Source organism: Oncorhynchus mykiss, chromosome 14, assembly GCF_057628025.1.
Source record: "Oncorhynchus mykiss isolate SJ-2025 chromosome 14, ASM5762802v1, whole genome shotgun sequence".
Classification (NCBI taxonomy): Eukaryota; Metazoa; Chordata; class Actinopteri; order Salmoniformes; family Salmonidae; genus Oncorhynchus; species Oncorhynchus mykiss.
In genome coordinates this window covers 21,142,060-21,168,146 of record NC_143035.1, presented here as the reverse complement: position 1 = coordinate 21,168,146, position 26,087 = coordinate 21,142,060, and the positions used below count along the sequence as shown (strand labels likewise).

The 26,087-nt window shown below is 44.8% G+C and overlaps 1 protein-coding gene across 10 annotated transcripts in view; it reads right to left on the bottom strand.

Moving 5' to 3' along the window:
• Positions 1–26,087, bottom strand: part of pcdh19 (protocadherin 19) — an 83,986-nt gene that overhangs the window by 18,299 nt on the left and 39,600 nt on the right. For 5 of the 10 annotated variants that reach the window (XM_021561495.3, XM_021561499.3, XM_021561497.3 and 2 more), the window contains exons 3-4: positions 16,450–16,505; positions 13,781–13,965 (exon numbers count right to left, since the gene is read on the bottom strand). In XM_021561495.3, coding sequence (XP_021417170.1) covers positions 13,781–13,965; positions 16,450–16,505 — 241 coding nt within the window. The remainder of the gene's footprint in view (positions 1–13,780; positions 13,966–16,449; positions 16,506–26,087) is intronic. The other 5 variants (XM_021561496.3, XM_090198061.1, XM_021561498.3 and 2 more) reach the window with 1 other exon arrangement.

Sequence of the window (26,087 nt, the reverse complement as noted above, 5' to 3'; positions counted from 1 at the left end):
TACCACAGGTGGTTTCCAATCAATTTGTAGAAACATCTCAAGGATGATCAATGGAAACAGGATGCACCTGAGCTCAATTTCAAGTCTCATAGGAAAGGGTTTAAATACTCGTTGTAAATAAGTTATTTCAGTTTTTAATTGTTACATTTTTTTCAAACATTTCTAAAAACCTGTTCTCGCTTTGTCATTATGAAGTATTGTGTGTCGGTTGATGAGGACGTTTCTTTCATTTAATCAATTTTAGAATAAGGCTGTAACGTAACAAAATGTGGAAAAATTCAGAATGCACTTTAAATGAGGAGGAGAGAAGCCTTCTATCTGTCAGGAAGTGTGAGAGAGGGTTAAAAGCAGAACACACATTGTATCAGTGGAGAGATGCGTCTCTCTCTCTCTGTCTCTCTCATTCTCTCTCTCTCTCTCTCTCTCTTTCTAGCTCTCCTCACCTCCTCTCCCCAGCTGCAGTGATAAATGTCTCTTTGTATTCTGGACAGAAAACTGCAGTGTTACAATGTACTTGTCAGAAGACAGCTGATTTTCTCTCCCTTAAACAGAGTCCAGTATATGCTTTATCTTTCCCTTTGGTGGAGGCATGAGATAAAAGAAACACCTATTGCCAAGAACTGTAATGCCCAGAAAATCTCCCCCCATTCCTTGCATGTGTGTGTGTGTATGTGTGTGTGCATGCATCCATGTGTGCTTGCATCTGGTTTGTGTATGCTTCTCTGTTTTACGATGTGTGTTGTAACGGTTTTGACTTGAGGTTATTATTTATAGGGGTGCCAGGTAGGTTGTGCCTGTGTGTGTATGCGTGTGTATGTGTGTGCAAGCATATTATGTGCTTGCCTGTAGTATGCATGTCTGTGAGAGTGGCATATTCATTCATTGTGGCTGCATGGCTGTTCATATCTTTGTGCCTATACCCTACTGACATTCTGACTGTAGTACTGTAAAGTGTTCCTAAATGGAAGTCTGCAGTGTAGCTAATGGAGTTGATTAGAGCTGGCTCATTGCAAGGTAACTCCTAGAGGGAGCGCATACAGGCTCGTCTGATAGCCAAGGATCCCTGTAATACGAGGCCCAGCTTTGCTTTGGCAGCCCGCACACACACAAGCACATATACACACACACAAAGCCTCTCCCAACGCTATCTGGCTTGCTCGGTTATTGCAACACACACAGCTCCCACTAGTAGAGTTCCACATCGTCATCATCAATATACATACAAAGCATGTGCCCTCAGGAAAAGTCTAAGATTAAGATTACATAGGGTGTCCAATCAAAAACTCATCTTTTGACCAATGGGTAAAATACTATGTAAATTGTATAGATACTCCGCTATGAAAACCATGGTCAAAACCTCATGTCTCTATCATAATCTGTTAAAAAGTTATTGGTGTTTTTACCCTTGTAAAATGGCCAGAATTATGGTGACTAAATCAATGGAGGGCAGAGAAGAAAATGTGTCATAAATCAGGACCGTAGCATTGTGTCAGCTAGGCTGGATGCTGAGTGACACTTAAGGCTAACTGAGAGGCACACTGTTTAACTCAACATGTTTTATTTTTTTTTTACATTGTGTTCAGTTTGGGTCATGTTAGTCTTTTTGTGACCTGCGGAGTCAACTTTGCAGATGAACACCAGAGCATGTGAAATCCTAAAGAAAGCTGGACCGCTCTGTTAAACAGAGGTCTGTGATTTTAGGTGGCGAAATCAGACTTTTAAAAAAATGATGATATATATGTTAGAGAAAGACCCCACTGAACGTTCTAAAAATGAAGAATCCTATTTTTCTTGGTAAACTGTATTTTATAACAAGTAAAATGTCATCACCAAAGTGTGTTTTCATTCACTCTGTACAGACACCATAGATTACATGGTATTTCAATCAAGCCAATATATAATCATACCATTTCCAATGTGTTTTGATTAGTGATCCAGCACATAAGCAAAGCTTCCAGTAGTGGTTGAGACCTATAGATCTGGAATTTAATGAGCAGAGGTGTTCGGATCATCTCCACTGGGCTCGGCCCCTGGTTCCAGCCGATGGTCCCCTGGCCGTTATTTAGTATGTGATTAGGATACAGAGAGGGATGACTGAGAGATGGCTAGGGTCATCCCTAGCCTTCCTACAGATCTCTACCCCCTGAGCCTTTTTACCGGTGAGGGGTGTGTTGGAATGGAGATGGGGCTGTGCCAAACCCAAAGGAGGATTCTGGAGGTACTAGGAGGATAGGAGTAAGGGGTAGAGGGGGAGTGGGGACTACTTAGTGTTTCCACAGACTTCCACAGCCCATAAACACCAAATCAATCAGAACCACAATAGCCTGGCAGACTGGAGACGGCTAGCACGAGGCCCGGGCTTGGCTACTCATATTTCAGTCTGTTTTCTCTCTCCTCCACCCACAGTCCCCTCCTATCTAGCTTTATCGCTCTACCCTGCTCTCTCTCATTAACCTTTTAAACACACACACACACTCATTTGCTCGATCCAGCACACACAGATGCAGACACACAGATATACACACACACACATGCATATGGACACAATCTCCAGACACACAACCTCCAGACACAATCTCTCTCTCTACCTTTCTCTTTCACACACACACACACACACACACACACACACACACACACACACACACACACACACACACACACACACACACACACACATACACACACACACGTGCATACACAGACACACACACACACACACACACACAAACACACAGATTTGAAATTCAGGTGCTGTAATACTACTCTCTCCACTCCCTGTCAACTCCAGACACATGACATGTCCTTAATCTCTCCCCCTCTGTTCAGTACCTGATCCCTGATCCCCCTGTACTGTTCTGCTGCCCAGCTCAGGCCTCCTCCATCAACTACTCGCTACGTGTTTGACAAACAATTGTGATTCCACTTGGTTTGTAAGGAGATTATTAACACATCTAGCCTAGCATGCCTAGTAACTACCGGGGGTCATGAATAAGCAATGGAAAGAAGTATCCAAGATAACTATTTTCTGTCTGTCTGTCTGTCTGTCTGTCTGTCTGTCTGTCTGTCTGTCTGTCTGTCTGTCTGTCTGTCTGTCTGTCTGTCTGTCTGTCTGTCTGTCTGTCTGTCTCTGTCTGTCTCTGTCTGTCTGTCTGTCTGTCTGTCTGTCTGTCTGTCTGTCTGTCTGTCTGTCTGTCTGTCTGTCTGTCTGTCTGTCTGTCTGTCTGTCTGTCTGTCTGTCTGTCTCTCTGTCTCTGTCTCAAATGAATACCAGGGATTGTGTAGAAAATGAGCTGTCAGTGGAGGAGATGCATCAGGCTCATTGGAGGAGCCCTAGGAAATAATGAAGCGCTCCTCCGTTTCTCCCTGATACCTTCAATATGCTCATGACAAGTGCATGTGAGATAAGCAGTCGTCCCTCTCGAGCTGATTAAATACTTTGGATGTATTGTGGAAGGCTGGAACGTTAAGGGAATGTTAGGCGAAGGTTCAGGGGACATTTTTTTATTTTTTTTATTTCACCTTTATTTAACCAGGTAGGCAAGTTGAGAACAAGTTCTCATTTACAACTGCGACCTGGCCTAGATAAAGCAAAGCAGTGAGACACAAACTACAAACTACACATGGAGTAAAACAAACATACAGTCAATAATACAGTATAAACAAATCTATATACGATGTGAGCAAATGAGGTGAGATAAGGGAGGTAAAGGCAAAAAAAGGCCATGGTGGCAAAGTAAATACAATATAGCAAGTAAAACACTGGAATGGTAGATTTGCAGTGGAAGAATGTGAAAAGTAGAAATAAAAATAATGGGGTGCAAAGGAGCAAAATAAATAAATAAATAAAATAAATACAGTAGGGAAAGAGGTAGTTGTTTGGGCTAAATTATAGGTGGGCTATGTACAGGTGCAGTAATCTGTGAGCTGCTCTGACAGTTGGTGCTTAAAGCTAGTGAGATAGTGACATTGATACAACGTTAGAGCGATGTTGTCTTGTGAGTCACAGGATGGAGAGGAGGGAAGGCGGGAGATATATTTTGTGTGTGTGCGTGGTGCAAAGCAAGCAGCAGCCATGTTAGGGGTAGAGAGAGAGGAGAGGAGAGGGCCTCAAGCCTGAGTGGAAGACACGCATTTGACCATCTTCTCATGCTCTCACGGCACACCTCTTAAATCTCACACGTTGAAAAGTACTGTGTTTATTTTTCTAGTTAGTCCACTGTATAGTCAGGGCATTAACTTTTCAACTGTGTTCCAAATCTTTTTGAAATCAGAGGATCTGCGCCTGCAATTTAACATCACGAGCTGAACCTCTATCATTGTCCTGTCTTGCCACAGCACTGTGAACCGCAGCACACTTACTGGAAGCATATGATTGGTCTAGTTCTGTAAGTATTCAAGGGGACTGGATACATGTTTTAAATAAACACCCCTCAAGATTTGAGTGGAGTTGAATGGATGGAGAACTTTCTCCACTGAGTGTATAAAACTGTAAAATGAGCAGCATGGTAGTTGCTGTTACTCCCTGTTGCAGAAGGCATCCTTTTGACAGCATGTTCTAAAGTTAATTTAATACACACTTGCATGTGTACGTTATTATTCTAGAGCGGGGACAATAAATATAAACATTATTTGGTTAGGATGTAGGGGCAGATTTCTGTAATCTTGTCTACAGGAGATTTCATTACTCATTTACTTTATTTACTCTGATCAGTGGAACAATTATCATTCTTAACAATGGGCAAACATAAATGTAATTACTGTGCTTGTCAACAAGAACACTACTGTTATTCCCCACAATTATTATTCCACTTCTTCCCAATTTGTCCAGTGTAATTACATATTTGAAATCTGATATGTGTCTTTTAAAATGAATTATATGAGACTATGAGACTATGTATTATTGCAGCCATTAATGGACAGTTTTGAATATGTCATACCAATAAGCAGTGGATATTAAATGCTCCAGGAATCAAATGTAATTTTAGACATTTTAGTATAATGCACATGCTAGGCAGAGATGAGATGGGGGACTCACAACTCAAACACGTCATATTTTGTCGAGTAAAATGATGGCAAGAATCTTCAACTAGAAGGCATAAACCACCTGAATATTGATATTCATTAGATTTTTCTTGAAGGTTGGGGGATTTTGATGAATTAGTTGTTATAACAAGAACATTTTCAAACACCCTGCACTTCAGGGGAGGCCAACCCTCTTGGAGAGAAAGCAGGATTTTCTTCCAGCCCTATTTTAAAGAGAAAATATTTGTGTCCTTAACTTGAAAGCAGTCTGTGGACAAGGAGACTGTAACCTATGATGTGGTTATCCACTGCCATCAACCATCAATATTACAATTGTACTTAAAATGTCATCCTCAAAAAATCTCTAAGTCCCAAAGTTGGCGTATTTTGAGTATTGATTTAATGTTAAAAGCATCCTGAATACACCTGACCTGTGTTTTTTCGTTTTGTTTTGTTTTACCCTGGTCATTCACCTAAACCATGTCAAAATATGTAGAATTGCAAGAAATTAGCTTTAAAAACGTACAATTTTCCATCTAGGGGTTGTGCCAGGGTGCAATGAAATTCACATAGCAGATCCACTCCAAGCTTTTTCAAAAGATGGCAGCCCTGGTAGAATGAGTTTTTATACTCATTCGGTTTGTCTAATATGCTGCCTACCAGTCTACTCATTGTCAACATTTCATCTTCAGTCGTTCAAACAGGTTCCATATTTGACTAGACAATTCTACATCATTCTACACAGAAGATGACATGGACTGTTGCCGGGCAGAAACAACTAAAAGTCTTTGGAGTTTGATGTTTAATTCAATCAAATGTTAATATTTATTTGAGCAGCTGTCGAATCCTTTGACACACTCATGGGGGTATTTTGCCTACTGAGAGAGAGAGAGAGAGTGGCGGAGGAGAGAGAGAGTGATGGAGGAGAGAGAGAGAGAGAGAGAGAGAGTGATGGAGGAGCGAGAGGGAGAGGGAGAGAGAGAGTGATGAAGGAGAGAGAGAGAGAGAGAGAGAGAGTGATGGAGGAGCGAGAGGGAGAGGGAGAGAGTGATGAAGGAGAGAGAGATGAGAGAGAGAGAGAGTGATGGAGGAGCGAGAGGGAGAGGGAGAGAGAGAGTGATGAAGGAGAGAGAGAGAGAGAGTGAAGAAGGAGAGAGAGAGAGTGAAGAAAGAGAGAGTGACGGAGGAGAGCGAGAGAGAGTGATGGAGGAGAGAGAGAGAGAGTGAAGAAGGAGAGAGAGAGAGAGAGTGAAGAAGGAGAGAGAGAGAGAGTGAAGAAGGAGAGAGAGAGAGAGTGAAGAAAGAGAGAGTGACGGAGGAGAGCGAGAGAGAGAGTGATGGAGGAGAGAGAGAGAGAGAGTGAAGAAGGACAGAGAGAGAGAGAGAGAGAGAGAGTGACGGAGGAGAGCGAGAGAGAGAGTGATGGAGGAGAGAGAGAGAGAGAGTGAAGAAGGAGAGAGAGAGTGATGGAGGAGAGAGAGAGAGAGAGAGAGTGATGGAGGAGCGAGAGGGAGAGGGAGAGAGAGAGTGATGAAGGAGAGAGAGAGAGAGAGTGAAGAAGGAGAGAGAGTGAAGAAAGAGAGAGTGACGGAGGAGAGCGAGAGAGAGAGTGATGGAGGAGAGAGAGAGAGAGAGTGAAGAAGGAGAGAGAGAGAGAGAGTGAAGAAGGAGAGAGAGAGAGAGTGAAGAAAGAGAGAGTGACGGAGGAGAGCGAGAGAGAGAGTGATGGAGGAGAGAGAGAGAGAGAGTGAAGAAGGACAGAGAGAGAGAGAGAGAGAGAGAGAGTGAGTAAAAAAATATTCCTACCTGTCAGAGATCATTTTCTCTCTTCCCTTTTTATTTTCCCTCGTCAAGACTGCTTACTAGACTTTAAACTCCTCTCCCTCCCTCTCTCCCTCTCTCTCTCGGGTTGTCAGCACAAATGGATGAGTGGGGCAAAGTAGAGAGGAATCTGTGCCCCATGGAGGGGCTTCATTCCTGGGGTTCTGTTTAGAGAACACACCGATGGGGCATGGATGGGAATGATGAATGGGAAAGCCCCTCAGGGGTGAACAATATGGAATATGTGAAGAAAGAGAGATACTAGTGTCCTGCGGCCGCTAGTCGACTTGTTCCCCTCTGGTGCTAAAGCCAGGAAAAATAGCTTTTCTAACCCATACTTTGCCCCTTACAGTCATAATCCCAAAACCAAATGATGGCTAACTAAAACCCGCACAATGGTCAACAGGAAAAATACATAGAAGGCAACAACAACAAAAAACAGAGCATGTAAAAGTCGAGTTTCCACGCATTGATAACTTCCATGCTTAACTAGAGAATCAGAGAATCTCCAGTCCTTCAAAAAACCCATGGCTCATCCGTGTCTGCAAGGGATTAAGTAAGCGCCTCGATAATCAAAGGGTGTGGGGGGGGGGGGGATGTTTGCCTGTTCTCCTGTGAGACACTAATGGTCCTCCAGAGCAAAAGTCAGCATGTGTTACATCTTCCAAAGAAAATCCCCTTGACTTTCACTGTCAAAGCCCTCTCTACTGACTCAGACCATAGTACAGCTACTGCTGGATGCCAGAGACACAACACGTTATGGAGTATCACAAATCAAGACCGGGAGGTTAAATAGACATGCAGGAAATGGACAAACAAGCCGGTAATAGAGTGCAGAAAGGAAGCCTGTAACAGAGGAAGCCTGTAACAGAGGAAGCCTGTGTATGCTGTGAGAGATACCCAGAGCCTCACAGAGAGATCTCTATATTGGGGGATTCCCACACTGGTGACTTATAAGACAAGGGGTAGGGGATTGTGTGTGTGTGTGTGTGTGTGTGTGTGTGTGTGTGTGTGTGTGTGTGTGTGTGTGTGTGTGTGTGTGTGTGTGTGTGTGTGTGTGTGTGTGTGTGCGTGCGTGTGTGTGCGTCCCTCTTTGTACAGAGGTAAAGGTACGTCCCACTGTGCAAACGCCACCTTTACATGGCACCTGTGAGAATAGTAAACATTTGCACTGTGAGCCTAGGGAACGCACAGGGGGGGATTTACTGCACTCCCCTTATCCCCTTTCATTACTTCCTGTGTGCGTTTTTCTTCCGAACACAAGAAAACATCACAATAAAAACACAAAAGGCAAGGCGTTTGTATGCAGAGCCTGTGTTTGTGTCCTTTGGGGCGATTGCAGTGTGTTTTGCTGTAGTATGAGAAAGAGAGGCAAACTGCAGATCTGAGGTATTTCCATCCAAACACATCTAAATGACGGGGTGTTTGACAAACCTGACTATTTGTTTTGCTCACACACATTTCCCTTCGGTAAACAGGGCTACTGCATGGTCAGTGTTTGCTTACTTACTGTCAATTAAGATGGATGTGTCTGAGCGTACCGTGGTTTCACTTCACTCGGAGCCATCGTGGCTCTCACATCTGATTCCCTACATAGTGCACTACTTTTGACCACTGCTTTGGCAATGTTAACATATGTTTGGAGAGAGAGAGAGAGAGAAAGAGCGCTTTATTATGATAGGACCGTGTCTGAGGGGTAGAGGAAGATAATGTGGCTGTGTTGATTCTGTTGAGCTTAACCCCAGCCCCGTCATACACTTTAACTGTGTAATTAGACCGCTGAGATGGTAATGGTAGTACAATTCCATTTGGCTATGTCGTTACGTTAGTGCATGTGTAAGGGTCTTTCGGTCAATTCATTTAATAATTATGAACAGGCCCTCATTACTGACGAGCCCTTATGCAGCTTTACTGCCACAGTCTCCCTTTAAAGACAATGAGAAGACAGACATCCGCATCCCAAATGGCACCCTATTTCCTACATACTGCACTACTTTTGTCCAGGACCCATAGGCCCACTATATCGGGGTTAGATTGCCATTTGGGATGCAAGCTTAGAGGAAGAATTAAGCCATTTTGTTCAGTGCTTCTCACTGCTTCTTTTTCAACTGAGGGAGAAAATGGCCTGTAGCAAGACCATATTATAACTAGATCTAGAGAAGAAGAAGAAGAAGAGCCCAATAACAATAGAGACGAGGATCCAATTCCAAACAGATATTTTGTCCTTATCTATTCTGCTATGGTCAAAGCAAGTAGTGGCCGCCTGCCAGGCAGTGTGAAATAGCCTCCGTCATTCTATAGCTTCCAGTTTACCAGTTTACCTACATTCTACATTCCAGGAGTGTGCATCCATCTCACTGAAACAGATACAATCACCAGGAGTGTTATTGAAAAAAGAGCTGGATGTGAAAAAAGCTCTCTCACTCTCTCTTTCTTTCTCTGCCTCTATCCCTCTCTCTCTCTCTCTCTATCCCTCTCTCTCTCTCTCTCTCTATCCCTCTCTCTCTCTCTCTCTCTTTCTTTCTCTGCCTCTATCCCTCTCTCTCTCTCTCTCTCTATCCATTTTACTCTGTTTCTCTTTCTCCACATAATATTCTTCATGTCCATATTTTTTAATTGTCTCCAATAATGAGTTCCCAATACCTGTCAGTATCCAATAATGAGTTCCCTAGACCTGTCAGTATTCAATAATGAGTTTCCTAGACCTGTCAGTATTCAATAATGAGTTCCCTAGACCTGTCAGTATTCAATAATGAGTTCCCTAGACCTGTCAGTATTCAATAATGAGTTCCCTAGACCTGTCAGTATTCAATAATGAGTTCCCTAGACCTGTCAGTATTCAATAATGAGTTCCCTAGACCTGTCAGTATGTATCTTTTGGAGGCGCTGGCATTTTTGCGGAGAGGCTTGTGAAATAATGACGTCCAGCTAACCAATAGGTGTCGAACTCACTAATCATTGTTCATTACTGTTTGACACTGCAGAGGCAACAGTCCAACTGCAGCTAGCCTCCCCATGCAGGTAACATGCAGATACAGTACACACACACACATACACACTTCAACACGTGCAGGCATGCCAACTCATTCACACGCAAGCACGCATGCACACACTCATACAGACTCACACACACTCCCTGCCCTGGCACTGATGAGCCTTGCCCAACCAACCAGCACCATGCTGGACTTCAACACTAGCCACTAAGCCAGATCCACTTCAATCCACATGCCTTAAACAGCAGCATCCCCTACAGATGAAAACAGAAGTGGAAGAGACTAAACTGCTCTATTGCCCTCGTATCACAACATCATGCCACCTTTCTCCATTACCCATAATGTTTTGGGGTGAAAGGCTGCCAAATTATCCCAGTAGAACAGCTGTGTGTGAGGCCAAGTGATCCTGAGCTAACAACTTCCTAATTGGCTCTGCAGCCCATTCCCCACTATTGAGAAGGTTCTCTGTTGGGAAAAGGAAGCGGGGGGAAAAAACCTGACTCCCTCATAAATAACTTCCTTACACATTTTTTCATTCACTTATTGGGCTCTCTTTCTGGAGCGAGGCTGAGAGAAGTGAGGAGGGAGCATGAAAAAGGAAAACTGAAAATGTGCACGTGTAGCCAGAGATAGCAATGGTTTGAGAAAATGGAGGGAAAATCAGGTAGACCGGGCGGTTGCTAAGTGCCTACATTTGGACACCATCACACACCATCACACACGGTGAATTTAATTTCACCGTACATGTCCTATATTAATGATTTACTCCATAGTAGAAGCCAATGACCAAGTATGTAGGCTAACTCTACAAATTCAAAGATAGACTGAAGTGAAGCATCCTGGGTAATATGCGGATATAGTTTTCCCTATTGACCAATGGAGTTGTTTGATTGTTTCAAGTTGCTAAGATGAAAGGCCTTGTCATCGAGACTGGACAAAGCATGGCAAATCTATCCTCCTGTCTCCTCAGAAAATAAAATAATTGTTAAATGTTTCTTCATACCTGTGATCTACAGTCTGATATACCATGGCAGTCAGCCAATCAGCATTCAGGGCTCGAACCACCCAGTTTAAAATTTCACTTCACACACTGACGCCCCTGCTCTGTGCTCTCCCAAGTCTGAGCACCTGTGTTTCCTTTGAGCTGGGTAAACACCCCCAGGTGCATACAGTACTAGCGCACAGGTCTGTGCCAGTTTCTATCCACCTACTGCTCTCTCGCTCTCTCATTCTCCATCGTTTTTTGTTCTCTCTCTCTCTATCGCGGTCTATAGCCCTATCTTTCATTCACTCTCAATTAAATAAAATATAATTACATTTCTTCACAGGTCCGTGCCAGTTCTCACTACCTTTCTCTCACACACACACCCTCTCTTTCAATTCAATTTCAATGTAAGGGCTTTATTGGCATGGGGAACATATGTTTACATTGCCGAAGCAAATGAAATAGATAATAAACAAAAGTGAAATAAACAATAAAAAATGAACAGTAAACATTACACTCACAAAAGTTCCAAAAGAGTAAAGACATTTCAAATGTCAGTGGTGTAATGAAGTGCAAATATAGTTTGTATTTACAATGGTGTTTGTTCTTCACTGGTTTTCCTTTTATTGTGGCAACAGGTGCTGCTGCTGTGATTGCACACTGTGGTGTTTCACCCAATAGATATGGGAGTTTATCAAAATTGGATTTGTTTTCAAATTCTTTGTGGGTCTGTGGAACCTGAGAGAAACGTGTCTCTAATATGTTCATAGATTTGGCAGGAGTTTAGGAAGTGCAGCTCAGATTACACCTCATTTTGTGGGCAGGCTGCACATAGCCTGTCTTCTCTTGAGAGCCAGGTCTGCCTACGGCGGCCTTTCTCAATAGCAAGGCAGGATTCACTAAGTCTGTACATAGTCAAAGCTTTTTTTTTAAGTTTGGGTCAGTCACAGTGGACAGGTATTCAGCCACTGTGTACTCACTATTTAGGGCCAAATAGCATTCTAGTTAGCTCTGTTTTTTTGTAAATTCTTTCCAATATGTCAAGTAATTATCTTTTTGTTTCTCATGATTTGGTTGTGTCTAATTGTGTTGCTGTCCTGCAGCTATGTGAGGTCTGTTTGTGTTTGTGAACAGAGTCCAAGGACCAACTTGCTTAGGGGTCTCTTCTCCAGGTTAATGTATCTGTAGCTGATGACTTTGTTATGGAAGTTTTGGTTAATCGCTTCCTTTTAGGTAGTCTTTAATAGTTGATTCTAAGATTTGTATTTGATCATGTATATGTTTTTGCTGTTTGTTCTTTGTTATAGAGCCAAAAAGATTGGAGAAGTAGTTAATCCATACATCTCCGTTTTTTTATACAGTAGATAACTCTTCCTGTTGTTGTTTGTTTAGAGTTTTCCAATTTCCGAAGAAGTTGTTAGATTCTATGGATTCTTCAATTACATTGAGTTGATTTCGACGTGCTTTTCCTTCGTTTTCCATAGTGTATTTCTGTATTGTTTTAGGAATTCACCATAGTGAAGGCGTGGGTTCAGGTTTTCTGGGTCTCTATGTTTTTGGTTTGATAGGTTTATCAATTTCTTTCTTAGGTTTTTGCATTCTTCACCAAACCATTTCTCTCTTTTTTCCCCCATCCATGTCCCTCTCTCTCACACTCTGTCCCTTTCTCGCTCTCCCTCTACCCCTCCATCTCCCTCCCTCTCACGCTCAGTCCCTTTCTCGTTCTCCCTCTACCCCTCCATCTCCCTCCCTCTCACGCTCAGTCCCTTTCTCGCTCTCCTTCTACCCCTCCATCTCCCTCCCTCTCACGCTCAGTCCCTTTCTCGCTCTCCCTCTACCCCTCCATCTCCCTCCCTCTCATGCTCAATCCCTTTCTCGCTCTACCCCTCCATCTCCCTCCCTCTCACACTCATTCCCTCTCACACCCCCCCCCCCTTTCTCTATGACACTTCTTCACATAAGCTCCCCATCTCCACCACTCTAGAACCATGGAACCAGGAACCACTAACTGACTAGCAGTAGTGAAGAACGAACATGACCCCTTCTACTTCCCCTGCCATGGATTCTGATGTGTCGTTAAACTGTGGAAGTCGGCAAAGAAACATCAACATTAATTCCTCCGCTAAATGATCCTGCTGAATAATGTATGAGAGAGGTTACAACGATATGTAGAGCCCCCCCCACCCACCCACCTTCCACCTTTGTCAGCCTAATTGCTCTTGCTATCCGCCATTCAAGCGCCTCAGAAGTCTACTGCCGATGAATACTGCCAGACAGACATGGCTAGGCCTACTATCAGGCAATAATGTTACCGGAGCCTTGTATCAAAGGCTGCCCTGGCTGGGAGGGATCCCTCTACATTAGCACGGGGACTTCAAAGGAAAGTACTGAGGTATTCACACAGATCTGAGGGCCCTTGTCTGAAAGTGGGCATAATGCTCTGCTTGGTGTAAACACACAGATACACACTTAGAAATATAATTAATTCTACATTTCAATTTTACACTTTGGTCATTTAATAGACACTCTTATCCAGAGGGACTTACAGTCAGTGCATTCAACTAAGGTAGATAAACAACCACATATGACAGTCAAAGCCAGTAAAAGGTTTCTGGGAGATGGCGTTGTGGTTGAAGTGTTCTGGTGGTTGTCAGACAACTTTGAACATGATCACTGCCAGTTGAATTCTTATTCTATGGACACACACACACACACACACACACACACACACACAAAGGTCTCTCAGGCTTAAGTAGGAGTGGGCATAATGTACAGCTTAAAGGTGCTCTGGGTGGCAGTGTAAACCGTAACACTGAGTTACCGAGTAACTGATGGGAATTCTTATTCTAACAATAAGGGATGAATGATGAGTAACACACAGTTACCGAGTAACTGATGGGAATTCTTATTCTAACAATAAGGGATGAATGATGAGTAACACACACAGCTTTCCACACACCTTTTCTCCTACCTTGGTCGGGCAGCTGGCAGACGTTGGGGGGCACGGTCATATTGAGCACATCGTTGACAGCCGTGTCTATGTAGTGGCCTCTCTGGACGTCGTGCTCACTGTCCGTCTGGTCGCTCTCCTCGTGCCCGCTGTCCTTCAGACTATTGCCCTCCAGGTCCTTGAATGTCGATGTGCTACAGAGGGAAGGAGGGAGGGAGAGGAGGAGAGAATGTTGATTTCCTGTCACATCAACTTCAATCAGAAGCTCTCTCCTTTCTCCTTCAGCACCTCTCCCTATCCATCTCTCTCTTTGTAGATCTATTTTTTTGCTCTTTCTTTCTTTGCTTTATTACATTTTTCTCAATCTTTACCCCTTTTCACTCTTTCCTCCTTGACTGCTAAATGAACATGTCTCTCTGCATCCTTCGCTCTCACACAGCTCTCGAGGCACTGGAAACGTTGACACAAGGAGAGAGGTGGTAGGCATCTTCAGGAGGACTCCTCTTAACTCTGGCCTCAGCTGTATAAAGGGCACAACTTCACAGCCTTCCACATTTTATTAGTGTAGGGAACAGAACCTTGCTACTCCTGCAGTAGTCGGAGGGTGGTGATTGTGATGTTGGTGGTGGAGGCACAGATAAACTCTGTTGGGGCTTTTTGGGATTAAGAGGCCATTTTTTTACTGGGCTGATAGCGGAGCAGAGAGGCTGCAGGCTGTTTCTAAAAGGGACAGCGTGGGTGCCGATGCACTGACTTCAAGGGCATCGCTAGTGTGAACCGTTGTGACTTTAAAGACCCACGCTGGGTATTGACGGAGGTTTTTATCATTTAAATTGATGAGATTATTACATACCCATTGATTCATTAAGAATATCACTTGTAAATGAGAGAAGAGAAGAAAAGAGAACGAAAGAGAATGAAAGAGAATGAAAGAGAAGGCCCATCCCTCAGCTTTATAGCAAACCAAGTGTCATAGCTGCCGTTGTGTTGTTTTTCAAAAAAAGGAGTGGGCCTTTAAAATGGGATGCAATCAATCACTCTCTACTGTTCAATCAAAGGGGTATAGAAAATGCTATGCGCACATACAGTATGTGCACAGATTGCATCTGTCTTGTTTGGGGCTTACAGCCAATAGAGGCAGGGGAGAAAGGCCATCAGCAGCTGTATAGTACATGCATGAATTCCATTCATTTGATTGCCAGCCCATTGGAACAAATTGTGCTAGGCAAACAAGACTGGTATTGAGGGAGGGGGTGAATGTATACTTGTACATGTAGCAGAGTGAGAGAGAAAAGAGAAGAGAAAGAAAGAGAAGGAAATAGAAGGGAAGTAAATAGAAGAGAAGAAAAGAGAAGGAAACGAAAGAGAAGAGAAGGAAAGAGAAGAGAAGGAAAGAGAAGAGAAGTAAATAGAGAAGGAAAGATAAGTAAATAGAAGAGACGTAAATAGAGGAGAAGGAAAGAGAAGATAAGAGAAGAGAAGGAAAGAGAAGGACAGAAGAGAAGGAACGAGAAGAGAAGCAAAGAGAAGGAAAGAGAAGAGAAGAGAAGAGAAGGAAGTAGAAGAGAAGGGAAGGGAAGAGAAGGAAATATAATGAAAGAGAAGGAAAGAGAAGAGAAGAGAATGAAATAAAAGAGAAGAAAAGAGAAGATAATGAAATAGAAGAGAAGGGAAGAGAAGAAAAGAAAAGAAGAGAAAAGAGAAAATAAATAGTAGCGGCAGCAGTTCCCTTCTTTCCTGTGAGAAGCCTGCCTGGGAAAATGAGAGAGAGAGGGAGTGCAGTGGTGGTAATGATGGCTCTACATCTCTCTGATGTTATCAGTGTTATGGCATCTGTCCCAGACCACAGGCCCACATGCTCCTAGGGGGGATAACTTTGTAGTGTGCTGCAGAGGCGCCTCTCAGGCGCTTTGTTTACATAAACACAGGGAATCTCAAATGGGGATGGGCTCAAACAAAGGGAAGTTGGAATGTTCCATAGCTGCAGGTAAAAAGGGGGAATTATAGTCCTGCCCCCCCCCCCCCCCCCCCCCCTCCCCCCCGAATCGCTGCAGGCCGTTATTAGGGTTGTCTACACTACCACCCTCAGAACCACTAACTCCCCTAACATCCTGCTTCAGGTGGACTCAGGAATGCACTATTACTAATACCTCACAAAGACAACACTTGTGCTCAGCTCAATGTTCTCAAAATGGCAGACAAATGAACTTCATTATTGGTACTTTCGTAACAGCATTGAGCTGATGTATTTTTATACACTGAGATCTAACTGTGCTGCGAACCTCAGTACTGAAATCACTTTCCTGGCAAAAATGTTATTTGATTTCTTTAAACTTATTTATCGTGATGTGTAAGTTGTTTTAAGATCCGCGATTTAGCAGTAGTTTTTCAGAATTGCTTAATGTGCAAGATGGATAATTGTTTTTTAATGGGAATGGGTAGAATTATTCATGATGTGAAGATAGAGAGTCAAAGGTGACCTAACAGAACAGGGAGGGAACATTTTAGAGTTTAATTCCAAATTATATTCTTGATTCTGTCAATTTGTATCGAATACACAGAACAAACACTGATTTTAACAACATGCGCACTCATGCATTTGCAGCCAATACCATCAGACAATTATGGATCACAATGATTGATAGCGAAAATCATAAAATTGTCTAATCGAGAAGTACCTTTTGATAAGGTGTGCTCGGCTGTTTACGTAGCTGGAGTCGATATAGTTCTCCGTCTATAACAGAAGATTGGGGGAGGAGGGGGAAGAGGAGAAAGAGGAGAAGAGGGGGGAGGGAGAAAAAACACAGAAGAGATGCATTTAATTACGTAGGGAACCAAATAATGTTACACCGGTAATTGCCTTTCAATATACATTTTATTTTACACAAAGGGCTGGTGAGCGAGCCTCTGCTTTCAAAGGCAGAAACCATTCTCTTTCAAAGCACACCCAGGGAGACAGGGAGAGAGAAAGGCAGACTAGGAGCTGAGAGAGCTGAGGAAAGTGCTGCAGTGAGCAGGGCCTCTCCTCCCTCCCACCCTGCTTCCATCCTCTCCCTCCCTCCGTCAGACCACAGTCTTCAAAATGGGATCATTAGGGAGGACAGTGCATCACGCAGAGAGATAGAGCGAGAGAGAGGAGGAAGAGAAGTTTCCCTTTTTTCTCCTCTCTAGATCTCTCTCTTTCTCCTCAACCACTTTTGAGCAGATTGGAATCTATAAATATTAAATAAATAAAAGTGTGGAAAGAAGAAATTAAGAGCGTACCAGGGGGAATCTTAACTTTCGGCAATAGCAGATAAAAATCCAGCACGGAAGAATCTGCATATGATGGATCTCTGACCCACATAGTTCCAAGGCATCATGCGTTTAACTTTTTAACTTCACACATATTTATAGAAAGAGGTTGAGGGAGAGGGGAGCTCTGACAGCGGAGAGAGAGGACGTTGAGGCATCCCCTTGTGTCTGGTGAGAATCTACTCAGTAAAAGGAATCCAGCATTCAACATAAAAAAATAAAATCCCCCAACATTTATAGAAGACTGTTGTAGTGAGTTAGAGAGGAGAGTACTGACAGGGGAGAGAGGGGACATTGAACAGGTAGTCTTTTGTGATTGGCCAACATCCACTCACATCCAGATAACATGTCAAGGGGGTATCAAAGGCACTCTCAAAGGACATCCCCAGGGGGCCCATAAAAAACTCCATGACCTGACCCTTTCAACAGACTTTGATAATATGCAATTGTTTTCCTGTGGGAAGAGGGAGAAATTCCTCTCATGGACTCATTACATCCCAGATAAAGGGATAGAGAGACCGAGTCAATGGCTCCCATCCGGTGAGGAAGTGTTACTTCTCAAACATCCTGAAAAAAAGAGTCACCCCTAGATGAACGAGGTTAATGCAGGCGGTGGAGCGAACTCACTGATTATCAATTGAGGGACATTTCTTGCCGGCTCGGCCCTGCTGTTCATGGGAGCAGGGAGCCGTGTGTAACGGTGAGGCAGTGAGGCAGCAACGCAGGGTGACCAAACAGATTTGGATTAAAAATGGCACTTGAGTTTTGCTTTCACCTTGTTAGACGGTGAAACCTAATCCCCACCCTCTCCAGTTGAACCTGTGTAGGTTGAGGCAGAAACCACAATACAGAAGAGAGAGAGAGGCTTTTGATGGTCTTTATTGAGACATCCTGACTTAAAAACACCCCATAAAACATGCCCCCACCCTTCAGTAGAAAGCAAGGGGGGGGGGGGGGTAATGTTGCCTGTGGGAAATAGCACCCTGTGACCCAAAATGTTTTATTTATTTAACGAGGCAAATTCTTATTTACAATGACGACCTAGGAACAGTGGGTTAGCTGCCTTGTTCAGGGGCAGAACGACAGATATTTACCTTGTCATCTCGGGGATTCGATCTAGCAACCTTTCAGTTACTGGCCCAACACTCTAACCACTAGGCCACCTGCCGCCCTAAAATAGCACCCTGTGACCCCCGTTGTGGTCTTTGAAACAATGGAACAGCTTGTTAATGCTAGGTAAATGCAAGTGTCTGTGTTTGTTTTACTCTTTAGTAACCCTGGAATTATCTCCCTGAGCTTCAAATACAAATACAATACAAGCATTATCATAAATATATCAGCGCTAGCATTGTTCTTAGAGGAACTCCCATGCTTTAACAAAGTACTGTATTTTAGTTCACAGAAGTGTAAAGTAAGTAAGTAGCCTTGTCTTGTGTGAGCCAGAACAGCTCATAGGCCAGGAGCCTATCTCCTGTTTCTGTTGCATGAGTCAGCTTGATGTACAAGTAAACCCCCTGAACAGGACACTAGTCTATCACAAGGCCTTACCCCCAATCTATCTCCTTGATGCTGAATGCCAAACAGAGACACATCAGGTCCCATTTTTATCGTGTTTGGTATGACTCATTCAGGGATTGAACTCGCAACCTTACAATCTCAGGGCAGAGGCCGCTAATTGCAGACCGCAAATTAGGGGGATTTTCTGATATAGGCATTTCTTGATATCACGTTACATCCATTGATGCTCACCATTTGTCCGTGGACTTTTCTTTCGCGTAGGGCACAGTTGTAGACAACTGTAGCATTGTAGCTAAGCCTAACCCTTTGCCTAACCTTAACCTCATTCTCCTAACATGCCACGCTAATTTGTAATCCTAACCTGCTATGTAACCAGATCATCTGTGTCGAGAAACAATCAGTCTCATAACACCTGAACCAGCCGATGGCAGGTATCAATAAGGGTTTCCTGATATCAGGCAACACCCTCATAAAGTAACACCCCAAATTGTGGTCTGCAATTACACCAGTTGGTGTAATTAAGTTGGTGGCATCTTAATTGGGGAGAACAGGCTCATAGTAATGACTGGAGTGTAAACGCGGGCTACAATTTAGGGTGTTTCTTTATGTGGGTGTTGGGTTCCAGGTAAAACCCTTTCCACAGAGGGTTCTACATGGAACCCAAAAGGGTTGTACCTGGAAACAAAAAGGGTTCCACCTGGAACCAAATAGGGTTATCCTACAGGGACAGCTGAAGAACACTTTTGGAACCATTTTTTCTAAGAATATACAACAGGTCTATTTAATTCATTAGTTAGTTCATTAGTTAGTTCATTATTTAATTAGAAAAGAAGTGGAAGGCACTCAACCAATGTTGAGTAAAAGTGCAACCATAACATTTGATAGGGCACAATGCTCACTCACCATACATTTTTATTTTATTTAAACAACTATTAAAAGCTTAGGTCATTTTAAAATTATCTGAAAACTAAGCATCTCAATAAAAAACACAAAGATATGTCAAATCAGGTACTGACAAATTCCAGCCTGACGTTATGCTTTGAAATAATTTCCCAGGTGTTTTTTGTCACACTCCCTTCTAACGAGTCCTTGTGTATCAGAGATGGAAACAGAAGGCACGTACGTGTTTCTGGGAGTCGTAGCTTTCAGGAATGGGGTCATAATATTTAGCTTAAACCATTCAAATTCTAAAGCCACTTTCATAAGAAGACAAAATTATCAACATGCCACATAGGCGCAAGAAACCTTGAGGAACCACACTATAGACAACCAAAATAGTGCTCCTCATTTTGGAACTGAAATTTGGATTTTGGCAGGGATTTTTTTGCAGACTTTAATTCATTTTCATAATTCAACCACCAGTCTAAATTAGTAAACGGGTCGGTTCTGGCCCGCAGGCCGCCAGTTGAATAGCCCTGGTGTACTACAATGGTTAATTGTACACCAATGTAAGTCACAGTTGTTATTGTGGGTTAAATGTCTTGTTTATTCCACCGCCTCTGTCTAGTAGACTAGGCCTGCCAAAATACCTTCAATCACAGGCCAAATAAGGCCATTGTTTGTCGTCTCACCTCCACGCTGGCTAATTACCTCTGCAGCGAGATAATATTGTAATTAGCGAAGACGGCAGGGCAGGCGGCCTCCTGATTGAGATTTGAGAGATGACGATGCATCTGGACGCACTGAAGGTTAGCGGTTAGCTGCGGCGGGCCGCTTTTTCCCCTCCGTCTAATTAAACTTTAACTCATTGTTATCAAGGAGATAATTAGTAAAAGCCATTTTAATTAACATTTTATTAGCTGCCCTTAATTCAGAGCGCACCATGGCGTGTTTGCTCGACAAGCAGTGGATAGAGAACAAAACTCCTTTGTTCCTGTCCGGCTTGACTCCATTAATATCAAACGTAATTGGGTGTCTGCAATTATTTTTGCTAGTCTTACCGGGGTTGGACGTGTATGCACTGTATGTAGATATATAAATATATATCATATCATGTTTTTTTTTGGTGTAGCGCGCCACCTGTGCTCCACTTCGGTCCCAGTGAGCACTCATTAAAATGTCTTGATCTCCATCTAGCCCGGGCATTCAGTGAGAAGCTAATGAACATGTATTGTGGGAGTAACAAGGGGAAAACTTTATTAAAGAGATACACATTTCCTGATGAATCTTACCCTGGATCGAGCCCTGTAATTGGTTTGGAATAGCAAGCACGGCATTGAATGTAGTCCAGAGAGGGGTGGTGGAGCGTAGTCCCGAGAGGGGTGGTGGAGGGTAGTCCCGAGAGGGGTGGTGGAGGGTAGTCCCGAGAGGGGTGGTGGAGGGTAGTCCCGAGAGGGGTGGTGGAGGGTAGTCCAGAGGAGTGGTGGAGCGTAGTCCCGAGAGGAGTGGTGGAGCGTAGTCCCGAGAGGAGTGGTGGAGCGTAGTCCAGAGAGGAGTGGTGGAGCGTAGTCCCAAGAGGGGTGGTGGAGGGTAGTCCCGAGAGGGGTGGTGGAGGGTAGTCCCTAGAGGGGTGGTGGAGGGTAGTCCCGAGAGGGGTGGTGGAGGGTAGTCCCGAGAGGAGTGGTGGAGCGTAGTCCCGAGAGGGGTGGTGGAGGGTAGTCCCGAGAGGAGTGGTGGAGCGTAGTCCCGAGAGGGGTGGTGGAGGGTAGTCCCGAGAGGAGTGGTGGAGCGTAGTCCCGAGAGGGGTGGTGGAGGGTAGTCCCGAGAGGAGTGGTGGAGTGTAGTCCCGAGAGGGGTGGTGCAGGGTAGTCCCGGGGGGGTGGTGGAGTGTAGTCCCGAGAGGAGTGGTGGAGGGTAGTCCCGAGAGGGGTGGTGGAGGGTAGTCCAGAGGAGTGGTGGAGGGTAGTCCCGAGAGGGGTGGTGGAGGGTAGTCCCGAGAGGAGTGGTGGAGCGTAGTCCCGAGAGGGGTGGTGGCGGGTAGTCCCGAGAGGACTGGTGGAGTGTAGTCCCGAGAGGGGTGGTGCAGGGTAGTCCCGGGAGGGGTGGTGGAGTGTAGTCCCGAGAGGAGTGGTGGAGGGTAGTCCCGAGAGGGGTGGTGGAGGGTAGTCCAGAGGAGTGGTGGAGGGTAGTCCCGAGAGGGGTGGTGGAGGGTAGTCCAGAGGAGTGGTGGAGCGTAGTCCCGAGAGGGGTGGTGGAGGGTAGTCCCGAGAGGAGTGGTGGAGCGTAGTCCCGAGAGGGGTGGTGGAGGGTAGTCCCGAGAGGAGTGGTGGAGCGTAGTCCCGAGAGGGGTGGTGGAGGGTAGTCCCGAGAGGAGTGGTGGAGTGTAGTCCCGAGAGGGGTGGTGCAGGGTAGTCCCGGGAGGGGTGGTGGAGTGTAGTCCCGAGAGGAGTGGTGGAGGGTAGTCCCGAGAGGGGTGGTGGAGGGTAGTCCAGAGGAGTGGTGGAGGGTAGTCCCGAGAGGTGTGGTGGAGGGTAGTCCCGAGAGGAGTGGTGGAGTGTAGTCCCGAGAGGGGTGGTGCAGGGTAGTCCCGGGAGGGGTGGTGGAGTGTAGTCCCGAGAGGAGTGGTGGAGGGTAGTCCCGAGAGGGGTGGTGGAGGGTAGTCCAGAGGAGTGTGGAGGGTAGTCCCGAGAGGGGTGGTGGAGGGTAGTCCAGAGGAGTGGTGGAGCGTAGTCCCGAGAGGGGTGGTGGATGGTAGTCCCGAGAAGAGTGGTGGAGTGTAGTCCCGAGAGGGGTGGTGGAGGGTAGTCCCGAGAAGAGTGATGGAGTGTAGTCCCGAGAGGAGTGGTGGAAGGTAGTCCAGAGAGGAGTGGTGGTGTAGTCCCGAGAGGAGTGGTGGAAGTGGTGGAAGGTAGTCCCGAGAGGAGTGGTGGTGTAGTCCCGAGAGGGGTGGTGGAGGGTAGTCCCTGGAGTAGAGGTGGAGGATTGTCTTGAGAGGAGTGGTGGAAGGTAGTCCCTAGAGGAGCGGTGGAGGGTAGTCCTGAGAGGAGTGGTGGAGGGAGGGATGAAACTTAGGCTCTATGGTGGTTTAGTTATCTACACACTGGGCTACGTCATAAAGACTGCATTTCCCAAAATGCACTGCTTAGTGTTCACCACAAGTCATGTCATCGTAACCCCTTAAAAGAGTGGTATTCCATTTTTTTATTGTTATTATTATTTGTATGGGAAAATATACAAATGTTTGTGAGAAAGATCATTTAAAAAAAGACCATTTTATTGAGTAAATATATTTATTGGTTTCTTTTCATTTTGATTAAAGATGAAAATGCAATAAATGTAAGGTTATTTGTTGACGTAAATATAGACATGTCCTGATTTTAAGGTTGTCATTAGATTTGGGATGAAAATTTAAATAATAATGTGGTCCCCAGAAATTCTGGTGGAATAAATGCAGTCCCCAGAAATGAGTTATTCTAGGTCTTCTGCCCTCAAAATGATTTGATCTGTCATTCAACTGTACACTAGAACAGCTTACATGGACCCGTGCTCCCCCAAGGGACTCTATTCATCAGAAAAATCAGTGGCAATAAAGTGAGTGCATCCCCACTGGCATAGATGTCAGTTCAACATCTATTTTCTATTTACATTTGGTTGAGTTGTCAACTAATATGAATTCAACATGAAATCAATAAAATATTTATTGAGGTTGAAAGTTAGGTGACAAAATTATGAAATTCCTTTTCTTTGATTCCTTTTTGCAAATGCAATCAGTTTCCCACATTGATTCAATATCACCCCATGGAATTTTGTTGAAATGACATGGAAAAAATCTTGATTCAGTGGGTTTCCTCTATTATCACATAGGCAAACACAAAACAGGAAGGTGCACAACCTTGCCTAGTGCATTGATAAGGAGGCACTCTGGAGAGGGTCGTTCTGAGGGTGAAAACGGACAGATACATTAGCAGGGTGGCTTCCTGTAAAGAAATGTACCGTCCACCCCGTCCGTCCACCTCTACCCACTGTAGATGACCGCCTTTCAAAATCCAGAGGAGAACATGTCAATATTTCTCGCTCTGAGGTTGAGTTTCAGACCGATGGAGGATGAGGAGAGGCCCGCTTAACTACCGCGAGGCCACCGCAAATGGTACTTAGTCAGGTTGGATAATGTGTTGTTGTGATCTGCGTGGCCCCAGTTTGACGACCGGAGTTACTCTATCCCCGTATTATTGTCCTGTTTCGTCTGGAGAAGAGGAGGACAGGAGGTTTACAGCGTTTTGGGGAGGTTAAACAAAAGGGGGCCATTTTTCTGTTGCCGTGTGACTGATAGGTGGTGTCATAGTGAAAGCGGAGATGGAGGGAGGGAATGAGGGAGGAGGGAGATAGGTGACACTTTACCCCCAAGGAGTCTTCTCTATCTCCTAGCCCTCTAGCTCCAGCCCTAAAGGCCTCCACATTTCCCTTCTCCTTCCTCCCTCGATTCCTCCCGTGAAGGGGGCACTAGTGGGATCCTCCTCTGTGGCGCTCTTACTCCCGCAGCAGAGAGAGAAAAGCAATCTCCCCGCTTAGTGGCTGCCGTGAGATTTGATTTGTCTTCCTTCCCAGTGTGACAATTGGTTCCGTAGTACGAATGCAAGTGTATTCATTGTATATGGGGGTGAGAGAGAGAGAGAGAGAGAGAGAGAGAGAGAGAGAGAGAGAGAGAGAGAGAGAGAGAGAGAGAGAGAGAGAGAGAGAGAGAGAGAGAGAGAGAGAGAGAGAGAGAGAGAGAGAGAGAGAGAGAGAGAGAGAGAGAGAGAGAGAGAGAGAGAGAGAGAGAGAGAGAGAGAGAGAGAGAGAGAGAGAGAGAGAGAGAGAGAGAGAGAGAGAGAGAGAGAGAGAAAAGACGGGTTGGGAGCAGACTAACACCAGGCCAGTTCAGCAGGTGTCAGGAAAATAGAAAAAAAAGATAACAGATGATAGAAATCTTGCCACACCACCTCCTCAGCAATTTCTGTTAAAACATTTTTCATCACTGCCGAGTCCCGATACATCAACCAATGCAATTAGCATTTACACAAGGGAGGGATGCAAAAAAAAAGTGGACTAATTGAAGCACCACAGTTTCGCCGCAAATATGAATTATTGTGCCGTGTCCTTGTTTTCGGCGCTGTAGATAAAATGGCCATTAGTTTGCCATTTAATTCCTTTCAGAAGAGCGAAACCCTTAACTCAAATGACTAAAACCTTGCTGGGACTTGGTTGCAATGGGGAGTTGAGTGAGTGGTGATAAATAAAAAGGTGCCAGTGAGGTCTGGAAAGAGGAGCGCTCCATGTCTGTCATGGATGCAGGCCTCTAATCCTGTCAAGTTGTTGTGCAGACACACTCGGCCGAGGCTGTATCACTTTAGTGAGTCACACAGCCTCTGGCTGCACCATTCCTTCTACACTACATCTATAAATAAGAAAATAGTCCACAACATCATCAACGTAGAAAAAACATGAACTTCCTCAATTAAAACGGATTGATGGCGTTCCATCAGGCTTATTTTCACGCCTGATTTGGTCCTTCACACTCTCGGTCTGCAGTCTCAGTGTTGACTCATCTTATAGCAGGGCTTACTCATAGGGTCCCTTGAGTCCCGGGAAGGACATTTTGTTTATATCCTCTTCCGCAGGAAGGGGACAGCTAGTAGGGATCAGTGAGAGAGAGAGGGGTGTGTGTGTGTGTGTGTCTGTGTGTGTGTGTGTGTGTGTGTGTGTGTGTGTGTGTGTGTGTGTGTGTGTGTGTGTGTGTGTGTGTGTGTGTGTGTGTGTGTGTGTGTGTGTGTGTGTGTGTGTGTGGTTATGGTTGTGCAGCCTCTCATCCTACACCCTGCTCTTGCACATTCTGATCGTGAAAAGAAATACTCACCCTTAAGCCTCTCACACTCTCTCTGTCACGCAAGTCTCTCTCTCTCTTCCCCTCTCCAAAAAACGCTGCTCTGACAAACTCTGATTTGCATGCCTGTTTTGCCACCCCCGCCACCACTGCTACTGCTGACGCTACAACAGACCTGCTACTGTAGAACCCCTAACCAGCTCAGATTTGCTCTGTGTGGCACTACCCATGACAACACACCAGACCACCATAGCACCTGGTAGGAGTGGGAGTTATGCAGTGTTTACCAACGAGAGAGGGTGGAAACGCTCATCTAGATTGTATGGGTTGCTAATATCCCGCCTTTACCACACACACGAACACACACTTATAGAATTTCCTATTGATGCTGTACCATTTTCTAGGCTATAGCTTTCCCTCTTCCGTCAGAGAAGCCCAGCCCCCTCAGGGAGGCTCAACAGGGGGGAAAGAGCGCCTGAGGCACCACACCCATGGAACCAGTGGATGAGACTACACATTCTCTTTCTGAAGTCTGCCATATGATGAATACAAGGGTTAGAGTTGTTACCATTTAATGTCAACCAGCAAACTGAAATTACGGCCGATCTATGGTGACAAGAGGGCACGTCTGACAAATAACCTGCCACGTCCTCCACATCATTTCACTTCATCACCTGTCAATTCAGCCCCCAAAATCAAATTGCTCCAATTGGGAATCAATCTTATTATGAAAGTGAGCGAGGAGGGAATGTAGTAATGGCTTTC